Source organism: Lithobates pipiens, unplaced genomic scaffold, assembly GCF_037356315.1.
Source record: "Lithobates pipiens isolate NorthernLeopardFrog02 unplaced genomic scaffold, aLitPip1_a1.2 Scaffold_19, whole genome shotgun sequence".
NCBI lineage: Eukaryota > Metazoa > Chordata > Amphibia > Anura > Ranidae > Lithobates > Lithobates pipiens.
This window is the reverse complement of record NW_027507764.1, coordinates 142,955,579-142,967,875: the sequence shown is the minus strand read 5'-3', so window position 1 is coordinate 142,967,875 and position 12,297 is coordinate 142,955,579. Positions and strand designations below refer to the sequence as shown.

Below are 12,297 nucleotides of genomic sequence, written 5' to 3'. Positions count from 1 at the left end.
GGGTTTAAACAGAGAAACACAAATGAATGTTTAAGTCTACAAAGTACAAACAACTAGTTACAACTGTTCACGGAAACATCTTTTATAAAAAATGCAGCATGACAAGATGTAACCTTTGCTGTTGTAAAACAAGTAGCCTGTCGATGCACTGGGTGACACTGCAACAGGAAAGATAGCTAATGTACATGAATATTTATCATAGACACTTACCTGTGAGCAGCCAGGAGCATTGCAAACAAATGACCGGTCCTGCTCCAAATTCATCTCTTATTCTTCATATATCTGAAAAGAAAATTGATAATAATTAATCATAATTTCCAGAGACCATGCAATTTAACAATCTATTGTGTTCATTTAGTATGATTAAAAACTGAATGAAATGGGAAAAGGACTGTTATCCACAGCAAACTGTAAGCATTTAGCTTTCCTTCTTTTCCCTGCACTAGAAGAATGTTGGTGTAATTGGTTGCAACTGGCAACGGCTTATTTTTGCTTAAATATTCAGCATATTTGTTACATCAGCTAACCTTAGGCAAAGTGGGCTCTTCCAGTATGCATTGCCAGATATACACATGAAATGCTAAGACTTCTAGTTCTCTGGCAAATTAATGATTGCAGAATGTCGTACCATGGTGTAGGGATAGCCTAAACCATAGTTGTCTGGGAAGGCAATTACATATGGAAAAACGGGACAGATGAAGTAGGTTCAGCTAAACAGAGATTTCAATCTTGTATCCAGATACTCCCTCTCTGATAATAATATACTGTGGGGGAGATTTACTAAAACTAGAGAACTCAGAATGTGATGCAGCTGTGCATGGTAGCCAATCAGCTTCTAAATAAAGCTTGTTCAGTTAAGCTTTGTCAATTAATCCTGAAAGCTGATTGGTTCCTATGCAGAGCTGCACAACATTTTGCACTCTCCAGTTTTATTACATCAACTTACGCTTTAATAACACATAATCACATCATTTCAACTTGCAATAATGTTACCCTGTTACTCTACAAAGCTTTCAGTTAGGGAGTTGCTTTCAAGCTATCGCCAGTTCCAGTATTTCGGTACATACTTTTGTACCCAAGTAGAGGATCCAGTTGGTTTACCCTAGTCCTGGATGCCCTGCATTCAGGGTTCACACACACAAGGTAAAACTTCATCAAAAAATTAGCAATCTGACAGCCCAAATGGAGACCTTTACTCTATACCCAATGAGTGCAAAAATACAATTTATGGTGTACCATTTTATATAAATCTAAAAAATTGTAATTCTGTGCCTGTTCCCAATAAAAGATGGAAAATAAGATGTGCTAAATGCTTACAATCTACTACTTGTTGAAGACCAAGGAGTGTATTTACTAATAATGACTTTTTTTTAGTTCATTGCTCCGACTAGTATTCACTGGGGTTGATTTACTAAAACTGCAGACTGCAAAATCTGGGGCAGCTGTGCAAGGTAGCCAATGAGCTTCCAACTTGAGCTTGTTCAATTAAAGGGGTTGTAAAGCTTCCCTTTTTTGTTATTTTGTTTAAACCACTTCCCGACCAGCGCACGACGATGTACGTCGACAGAATGGCATGGGCAGGCATATTGGCGTACAGGTACGTCCAATATTCAATGCCGCCCTGCCATCGGGAGCGCGCCGCCGGCGGCGCGCTCCCGCACTGGTCGGGACCCCCGTGAGTCCGATCATGGGACCTGCGGACTCGATTGCCGCGGGCATCCCCGCGATCGTCTCATGGAGCGGCCGAATGGAGGAAATGCCGAGTAAACAGCATTTCTCCATTCTGCCTAGCAACTAGTGACGCTGATCTCTGCTCCATGTGATTGGAGCAGAGATCAGTGTTCACTAAATGAAAGCCCAACCCCCCCACAGTTAGTAACACACCCCTAGGAACACTTAACCCCTACACTGCCACCCACTGGTTAACCCCTTCACTGCCAGTGTCATTTACACAGGAATCACTGCATTTATATAGCAGTGATTACTGTATAAATGACAATGGTCCCAAAAATGTGTCAAAAATGTCCGATGGGTCCCCCACAATGTCGCAGTCACAATAAAAATTGCTGATCGCCGCCATTAATAGTAAAAAAAAAAATAATAAAAAATTATTAATAAAAATGCTATAAAACTATCCCTATTTTGTAAACGCTATAACTTTTGCGCAAACCAATCAATAATCGCTTATTGCGATTTTTTTTACCAAAAATATGTAGAAGAATACGTATCGGTCTAAACTGAGGGAAAAAATGTTTTTTTATATATTTTTGGGGGATATTTATTATAACAAAAAGTAAAAAATAAATCTATTTTTCTTTATAGCGCAAAAAATAAAAACCGCAGGGGTGATCAAATACCACCAAAAGAAAGCTCTATTTGTGGGAAAAAAAGGACGTCAATTTTGTTTGGGAGCCACGTCGCACGACCGCGCAATTGTCAGTTAAAGCGACGCAGTGCCGAATCGCAAAAAGTGGTCTGGTCTTTGACCAGCAAATTGGTCCGGTCTGAAAGTGATTAAATAACAAACATATCATACTTAACTCCACTGTGCAGCTGGTTTTACACACAGTGGCCCCATTCCACGTCTTCTGGGGTCCCTCGGTGGCTGTCTCGGCTCCTCCGCGCATCAGCTAACCCCCTCTGGGAAGCGCTCTCCTTGGGGGTTAGCTTTCAGGCACGCTCCCGAGTCCTGTATCTGGTGCCCATAAACCACCAACTACAGGACTCGGCCCCACCCCCGCCCTCGCGTCATTGGAGTTGATTGACAGCAACATGAGCCAATGGCTGCGCTGCTATCAATCTATCCAATGAAGAGCTGAGAAGACCGGGCTGACATCAAGCACTTTCTCGACGCGGGACTATCAAGGGCTCAGGTAAGTAAACGGGCGGGCTAAAATCGTCACATGTTTTTTCACCTTAATGCATAGGAGGCATTAAGGTGAAAAAACATGAACCTTTACAACCCCTTTAAGCTTTGACAAAATAAATCTGGAAGCTGATGGTTTCTATGCACAGTTGCACCAGTTGTAATGAATCACTCCACTGAGTGCATGTGTGACAGGGTGACAACACACAATTTGAAGACAGTGAGCGTGGTCACCTTATATCAGAAAGAGCCTGCACAAGGATCTTCAAACCAGGATCATCGAGTATTATTTTAAATAGCGTTGTAGATTTAAAAATATTGAAAATTACTTTTGAAATGACAATGTATATGTTAAAGATTTTAGTGATTGGGTTTAAATACACTTTAAATATATGCTTTACTTGTTCTGTATCTGTGCTAAAACCTTACCTGAATTCAATTATAAAAAATGTGCGATATTTCAAAGTTTAGGTAACACAGTTGATTTAAATAGAGGATATATAGGAAAAGATTAGTTGTCACTGACCACAATAAGGCCACATCATCAGGGACCTGTACACAATGTCAGTTAACAATGATTACAGTCAGGTTAAATGGCTAATTGTGAATTAATGGCGGTAGTCATGAAAACCTATACTTGCACCAACTCAAAGAAACAAAAACACACAAAGAAGATCTATTCAGTAGTATAAGGAGTGTGGTATATCATATAGCTCACTGCCAGTCTATGTACATTTTAGCTAATAGCACCTTAATTGTAGTAAGTTCCCCACAAAGCAATAGTGCTCATAGACACAGTCTCCTGAGATTTTACAGTTAACCAGAATATTAAGTTCTCTTTTGCATAAGGAAGCTCTTTGAAAAATCACAGGCTGGCATAAAATATTGTTAATTCCAATGGACATTTCCATTTGCAGTTTTGCGGTGGGACAGCATAAAACTATCCATGCACAGCTTGACCCACATGTGTCAGGGCAAAGAATGTTCAGGGTCGAAGGTAAACTTCCAGCGTGTACACGGGATAATTAATACTGCCAAATGTGGTATAGTCACAAAGATGTGGAAATTGTACAAGTGTACGTTTCTCCCTAGCCAATTACACCTATGAAAGGTTATTAATATTATTTAAGGTACTTATATAGCACCATCAATTTACACAGCGCTTTACATATACATTGTACATTCACATCAGTCCCTACCCTCAAGGAGCTTACAATCTAAGGTCCCTAACTCTCATTCATATACTAGAGCCAATTTAGACAGAAGCAAATTAACCTACCAGCATGTATTTGGAGTGTGGGAGGTAACTGGAGTACCCAGAGGAAACCCACGCAGACACAGGGAGAACATGCAAACTCCAGGCAGATAGTGTCATGGCTGGGATTCAAACCTGCAACCCTTTTTACTGCTAGGCGAGAGTGCTACCTACACACCACTGTGGTTATTAACTGGAAGTTATTTTCCTCCTTTACGGCCGGTTTCACATCCACGTGCTTTTGTTTTCATGCATTTTTCAAAATACATTCTTACACTTGTAGCGCCGGTACTCTTATCGAGTAAACGCTATATGTTTAAATTTAGTTTTTGCCCAAAACTGTAATGAGTTTTGGGACTAATTGAGCTAAATTGTACTTTGGCATAAGTTTGGCTGGGCTGTATAGAAGTTCTGCCTGGTCATAGGTGGGGTTGTACACCTGTGGAAGGCTATAGAACGCAGTCTGGTTGGATGCATTGGGTACTAGTCTCTATCTCGGAACCAATCAGTGGGCGCGTTTGTCTCACTGAGTAATCCAGGAAGGGGTACTTAAGGTGCTGAAGTCATGTGGTTCGGGGTTCCGGTCCAGAAGTTGCTGACTCTGTGGTCCTGGTCCTCCTGACCAGCCCCCAGGGGCCCTCATGGCCTGGGCTGTGGATCCATCCGTTTCCGAGCCTCAGAACTGGCTAGTAACTGGAAGGAGGATTATAAGGTGTTCCGGTGCCGTCTCGGGTTTTGGAGAGGCCCAGCGACTCTACATGTGACCAGGGGAGAACTCTTCAGTAGGAGAGCCATGCACAAGGCTGGCTGCTCGGTAAGAGCCTGGAAGCTGAGCTGCCATGGACATTGACTGAATCCACAATTCTTACAGTATCGCTGGTCCGGCTGAAAGATTCTGGTACAGTAAGAAAAGTTCCTACTTCTACCCTTCCAGTTGTAACTAAGTTTCCAAGTTTCCAACCAAGTCTGCGTGAGAGACTTTGAAACGCTAGAATTACCTGTTGGCTGCTAAACCCAAAACGTAAGGATTTAACCAACAGTTAGAGAGTCCAGTTGCGAGCGACTGTTCCCTGGATTGTGTACATAGAGAGAGACTGTTATTGAAGTGAGCAGTTCCAAGCACCTGAGCTAAACTCTACCCTGATACCCTCTATTCCCAACTAATGCCACGTACACACGACCGGACTTTTTGAGGTACTAGGTCCAACGGTCTTTCCGTCGGACTTTCGGCGGAGTTCCGACAGACTTTCCGAATGAATGGACTTGGCCACGCACAATCACACCAAAGTCCGACGGATTCGAACGTGATGACCTACGACTGGACTAGAATAAGGAAGTTCATAGCCAGTAGCCAATAGCTGCCCTAGCGTCGGTTTTTGCCCGTCGGACTAGCACACACACAAACGTATTTCTCGGTCCGGCGGAGTTCCGGTGGAAAAATGTTCTCTTTCTAAAGTCCACCAGATTTTTGGCAAACAAAGGTCCGATGGAGCCCACACAAGATCGAATTGTCCGACGGACTCGTTGCGTCGGACCTTTGCTGTCAAAAAGTCCGGTCGTGTGTACGCGGAATTAGAGATTGAGTTTGTTCAACTGTTTTATGCAAAATCAAAATCCTGACAAGGAATTCAAGTGTTGGTCTCTACAGTTACTGGGTTATTAACCCTGGAACCCCTAGATAAGGACAACGAGTGCGAGCTGGAGGAGGTAATCAGTAAGCCCAGAAAAATTCAGCAACTCCTTCGAGGGTAAGTGCTACACACTTTTCTGCACATTTTTATTGTGTGTTTTCTCCAAACAGGTGGCCAGAATCTAGGATGGTGTGAAAAGAGCCTAACATTTTCAAAAAGTAACTAAGCCAAAAGTAGAAAACCTGTTGTCAGAGCGAGATTTCAGTAACTGCATGTATCATTCATTAAATGCTCTCACATTTACTTCTCTGGGCCTCTAGATGCCTGTCAATGGACAAAAAAACGTACTTCAACACATAAATGTTTACCCAGGCCCATTGAAAACTGGCATTCCAAGTAACAAGCCTTTTGAGGCAATGCAACACATGCATTGGGGCTCTTTTACGTTAGCGCTGCTTTCTATAAGGTGATCTGTGGTTGACTGCTTTTCAAAGGGCGTTCAATAGGGGGTGAGGAGATGTTAAATCACTGACTCAGCACCTGTTTTAACCCCAGGGATCTCGCATTGCCATGTGTACACTGAGTACACTGAATGCAGTTCCAGGACAGCCCCATTTATGGTACTGCCCACTGTGCGTGACACAGGGGACCAAAGTGATGGCCTGGGCATATGTATACCCATGTCTGGCTGCTTTTGCAGCTTAAGGATAGTAGTTGAAGGGGTGTGGCTCATCCGCCTGTTTTTACCACCCCCACCCCCCAACCACAAGTGTAAATTAAGCCCTAGGATGAATTAATGTCAAGGAGGGAGGTCTTAAGCTGGCCACACAAAGATGGGTTTTAATCTTTCATATCAAGAAAATGGACCAAAACCAAGTATAGGTGTCTATTTATAAAGCAGTAAATTTGACATTCACCATAAATTCTAAGCAGGCATGACATTTAAAACACATGTAGCAGGGAGATTTGCCTGCATGATGCCTGCTACATTCACTGCTTTACAAATATACGTCTTACAGTATCTGTATTTGAAGTGTGTGTTTAGCCATCTCCCTGGAGTTCTACTCCATTCACCTTAGATTGCACTTCTAGGAACAGCTGTTGTCGTCTAACCTGCTCCTGGGTGACTGAACTTCTCATCCTCATAAAGAGTTATGCCAGCAAGTCTGCTGAGTAACCTCATTCCCACCTCTTGTACTCATCATGAACTTGTTGTTTTGGTCATTATCCAGCACATATGAACATTAGAATGGATTTTTTTTATAATTTGGTGCAATACATATCATATATTATACTTAAAGCGGATCTTTAGTCATTTTGTATCTTTCCATCTATTAAATCTTCTGTCCTTATTGCTTTAACTTTGGATAGTAAAACATTTTTTTTCTGCCAGTAAATATCTTATACAGCCAACTTCCTGTTTATTGTATGGTAAAAATTCTAGACTTATGACATCGTGCTCAACTCTCTCTCTCACTTTCGTGAGAGTTTGCCAGGTAGGGAGGGGGGATGAGTCGTAAGAGGGCCAATGAGAGCTGCAGGGCTGGAGGTATGTCGCTGTGTGTCTGTGTACATCCAGGAAGTGAACAGGCAGCAGCTTCAGCTGCCCACAGTTAAAATGGTTGCAGCCAGACTCAGTGGAGGGAGATTTCTGCAGCATATTTGGCAAGTACAGAATCACAATATATATAAAATAATATACAAAGTGGTTGGAGGGAAGCTCCAGAATGGCAAAGATGTTTTTATTACAAATTATGTGAGCAGACGGAAGTTCATCTTTAAGACTTTTCATAATAAAATACTATAGGGTAAATTTACTAAAACCGGAGCAGATACAATCTGGAGAAGCTGTGCATAGTAACCAATCTGCTTATAGCCTCAGCTTTTTCTGTGAAAACTAGAAGCTGATTGGTTGCCATGCACAGTTGCTCTATACTGTGTCTGTTCCAGTCAGTAAATTCTCCTCTATGAAGGACAAATACATGCAATACACTGGCTCTAGTCTAAAAGCATATCTCCGAACTGTCCCGGATTTCGAGGGACTGTCCCTGATTTGAAACAAAGTCCTTCTGTCCCTCTTTCCTCATCATTTGTCCCTCATTTTCATCTGATCTATATAGTTGTATATAGTTGTATATAAAATGCACGTTTTATCTTTCAAAAAGTGTTTCCAAGTGCTTAAACCTTTCATCCAATTTCTAAATTGCTGCATTTTGTACATCTCAAAAGCCATATTTTTTATATAATTCTCCTTTAAGGGGGGATGGCAGTGTGTGTGTTTTATGCCTACATAATTTTGCTGATAGGTGTCCCTCGTTCCCATCTCAAAAAGTTGGGAGGTATGTAAAAACACCAGATACTAAGGGTAACCAGTCTACTATTGCCACGAATGGAGTATTGCATGACGTGTTTTATATGCCATTTTTTCTGCCTAGCTTCAAATTGGCAGCCCCTAGCAACTACAGTTGGGCTAGGTTTATCAGCCCCTGTGCAGTGTTACATAGTAGTTACATAGTTACATAGTAGGTGAGCTTGAAAGAAGACACAAGTCCATCAAGTCCAACCTATGTGTGTGATTATATGTCAGTATTACATTGTATATCCCTGTATGTTGCCGTCGTTCAGGTGCTTATGTAATAGTTTTTTTAAACTATTGATGCCCCCCGCTAAAAACCACCGCCTGTGAAAGGGAATTCCACATCCTTGCTGCTCTAACAGTAAAGAACCCTTTACGTAGTTTAAGGTTAAGGTTAAACCTCTTTTCTTCAAATTTTTATGAGTGGCCGCATATCTTGTTAAACGCCCTTCCGCACAATAGTTTTATCCCTCTTGTGGGGTCACCAGTATGGTATTTGTAAATTTAAATCATATCCCCTCTCAAGTCGTGTAGAGCAGGAGAATTATCATTTTATCTCTGGAGATGGTTAATATAGCCACACACAAGGGGTCAATTGACATCAATGGGGACTGCCTCCACGGGGATGCATGGAACACCTTCCATGGGCCTATGCTTTAGTATGGCCTGTGGGAACAAAGCCTTAAAGCGGAGGTCCACCAAAAAAAAAAAAGAAATATTAAAAGCCAGCAGCTACATATATTGCAGCTGCTGACTTTTAATATATGGACACTTAACTGTCCAGGGAGCCCGCGATGTCGGCAGCCGAAGCTGTTTGTCGGTAAGGGAATCCTCGAGAAGGGAATCAGGAAGTGAAGCCGTGCAGCTTCACTTCCTGGTTCCCTACTGCGCACGCGCGAGTCGTGCTGTGCATCCTCACTGGTCCCTGCTGTCTTCTGTCTCCCAGAAGACAGCGGGGGAGGACAGGGCAGGTGCTGGAAGTGGCGTAGGCCACCGCAAAGGCCGCAGTGATCTATGCCAGGAAGTGGGAGCAAATACCTGTATTAGATAGGTATCTGCTCCCTCCTCCCCCCTGAAAGGTGCCAAATGTGACACCGGAGGGGGGGGGATTCCAAAAAGTGGAAGTTCCATTTTTGGCTGGAACTCCACTTTAATGTCCTTAGTTGAGGTTTACATTTCCTTTAGGCAACATTTCTTCAATTCCAAAAATTCGCAGCACGCAATCTTCTCTTTTTAATACACATGTCATGGTGGGTGCACAGAGGTGACCATCCAACATGTACTTATGGGTTAGGCACATAAAAGTGTAATGTGTACTAAAAGGACGTAGGAATGCCAGTTCATACATGTACGGCATTGTTTCTTCAGTAGTTTTCAATAAAGTATCCAGATTAAGGATTAAGTAAGACATCATAAAAAAGGTATGGTAGAAATAATGAAATCTGATTGCCTTCAGCACTTATGTCCACTCCCTGGTATTGAAAAGAAACCCAGATTTAGAGTTGGATTTTAGAAACTAATACTTTGATAGACTGAGAGACAGCTATCTGATTGTGTTTCTTATGTCAGCTGAAAATGATTTGCCAAAAAGCTCACTGGTTTGACGCATTTATCTCACTAATGCCAATGAGCAGATATCCTCTAAAATCGTCCTTTATCCTCTAATCCCAATGATTTCAGTCTTTACAGGCCGACCTCTTAAAATGGATCTATTATCCAAATTGTGTATAATCCTATTCATGTTTAAAGATGATGTTTTTGCAGTGTAGTGTGATTTTTAGTTTCCAACCTATAGTTCTTGTTCCAGTATACTGATGCTGCTTCTAAAGTATTCTTACATTGAAACTGGTCAAATCTTATATTTCAAATATTTGTCACTTGAATACATTTACTATATGTTTACTTTATTTGTGATTGCCATGTAGGTCTGCTTCAAGTACTGTTTCAGAATAAGTTTAGAATAAGTACAGTAGTGTCTGATTTCCAGACTACTTAACCACTTCAGCCCCGGAAAGTTTTACCCGCTTCCTGACCAGAGCACTTTTTACAATTTGGCAGCGTGCTGATTTAACTAGTAATTGCGCAGTCATGCAATGCTGTACCAAAACAGAATTTGCGTCTTTTTTTTCATTTGGTGGTATTTGATCACCTCTGTGGTTTTAATTTTTTGTGCTATAAACAAAAAAAGAACGACAATTTTTGAAAAAAATATATATATATTTTTTACCTTTTGCTATAATAAATATCCCAAAAATGTTTTTAAAAAAATGAATTTCTTCATCAGTTTAGGCCAATATATGTTCTACATATTTTTGGTAAAAAAATCACAATAAGCCTATATTGATTGGTTTGTGTAAAAGTTATAGCGTCTACAAACTATGGGAGATTTATGTCATTTTTATGGCATTTTTATATATTTTTTGCCTAGTAATGACGGTGATCTGAAATTTTTAGCGGTACTGCGACATTGCGATGGACAGATCAGACACTTAACACATTTTTGGGTCCACTGACATTTATACAGCGATCAGTGCTATAAATATGCACTGATTACTGTATAAATGTCACTGGTAGGGGAGGGGTTAACACTAGGGGGCGATTAAGGGGTTAAATGTGTGTTCCATCAGTGTGTCCTAACTGTATGAGGATAGGAATGACTAGGAGAGGAGACATATCGTTGTTCCTACTTACTAGGAATAAACATATCTCCTCTCCCCTGACAGGACAGGGATTTGTGTGATTACACACACAAATCCCCATGCTGGCTCTCGTGCGAGCAACCGCGAATGGCTGGCGACGATAGCGATCGTAGACCACTTGCATCGAGTCCTACGCTGTGCAGCTCTGGCGGCTCTTAAAGGGAACCCCATATATATACATGGTTTGGCACAGGGGTGCCATTCTGTCCCCCCATAAAAACATGTAAAATGCGCTTGGAACGGCCCTCAAATGCAGGTCAATAAAATCCAATTGACTTCAACTGAGCAGTGCATATGGCAGTGCAATGGCTGCATTTGGTCCGAAACAATGGGGGAGATTTACTAAAACTATGTTTTATTGTCAAAGCTTAATTGATAATGCTGAAGTTAGAAGCTGGTTACAATGCAGAGCTGCACTAGATTCTATGCACACCAGTTTTAGTAAATCTCCCCCAACATGTCCAACTGATTTGCATTTGAACTGTAGGCAAAGAAGGTAAAACGCTGCATTTTTCAGTATTGAACACTCATTGACGCGAACCCTAAGGCTGGCTTTACAGCTATGCATTGCAGTAACATGCATTACTTACTGCAAAGCATGCTCATGTAGAACAAGATGTGCATTGTGATGTAACAGTACCCCAGAACATAGAAGTGCAGTAGGCAACGACCCCCCCCCCCCCCCTTACCACCACTTCTGTACACTACCCCTCCCTGAGCCCATCTCTGCAATTCAATAACATATTTCAATGATACAGATGTCTTCAGCATTGTCATCTGACCAGCAGGGCTCCTCTTCATCTTTTTCAGCATTGGTGGTAGGCAGTTTACTCTGCACTGGTCTATGCAGAAGAGGAGACACTTACCACCAACCCTGAAGAGGATAAATCTTGTAAGGTGTGAATTCCAGTCTAGGCAGTCCTCAGGCTAAATTGTGATGAAGTGTGCCACTGACAGCCTGGGCTCACGGAAAGGAGGTTGTATAACACTAGCTGTCATTCAGCATGGAAGAGGACTGGCCAGCAGGATCAGTTGAGGACACATATGGCAGTGCTGGAGCATAGAGGTGGTGAGTATTGCTTTACTAACTTTATTGACTACTCCACTGAGGAGCGGAGTAGTCAAAACAAAAATAAACCGGAGTTATGTTATAAGGACTTCAGTGAAAGGTCTGTTTTAGTAGTTTAGATTAGGGGTAGTGAAGGTTAAAAGTCAGATTTAGGTTAAGTGCAAAGAGTTATTTTTTAAGTATATTTGGCTTATAACTTTAAGAATTAGTTTAATCACACCACAAAACGGCACTCCAGGTCTGTTCCGGATGTGTTTTTGCATGTGTGTTCTTAACGTGTTTTTTGTGCATTCCAGTGTGTTTTTAATGTGTTTCCGGATGCATTCCAGATCCTTTTTTTTTTTTATCCATTTTTCCTGTTTTTTTTTCACTGTACTGGGGTCTTGTGTATTTTTGATACGTTCCAGTGCATTCCAGGGTG

The 12,297-nt window shown here is 41.6% G+C and overlaps 1 protein-coding gene across 2 annotated transcripts in view; it reads right to left on the bottom strand.

The window, feature by feature from the left end:
* The window catches only part of CREB5 (cAMP responsive element binding protein 5), a 612,896-nt gene that overhangs the window by 475,400 nt on the left and 125,199 nt on the right, over positions 1 to 12,297 (bottom strand). For both annotated transcript variants that reach the window (XM_077491353.1, XM_077491354.1), the window contains exon 2: positions 211 to 282. In XM_077491353.1, the coding sequence (XP_077347479.1) occupies positions 211 to 264 (54 nt within the window). In that variant the 5' untranslated portion in view covers positions 265 to 282. The remainder of the gene's footprint in view (positions 1 to 210; positions 283 to 12,297) is intronic.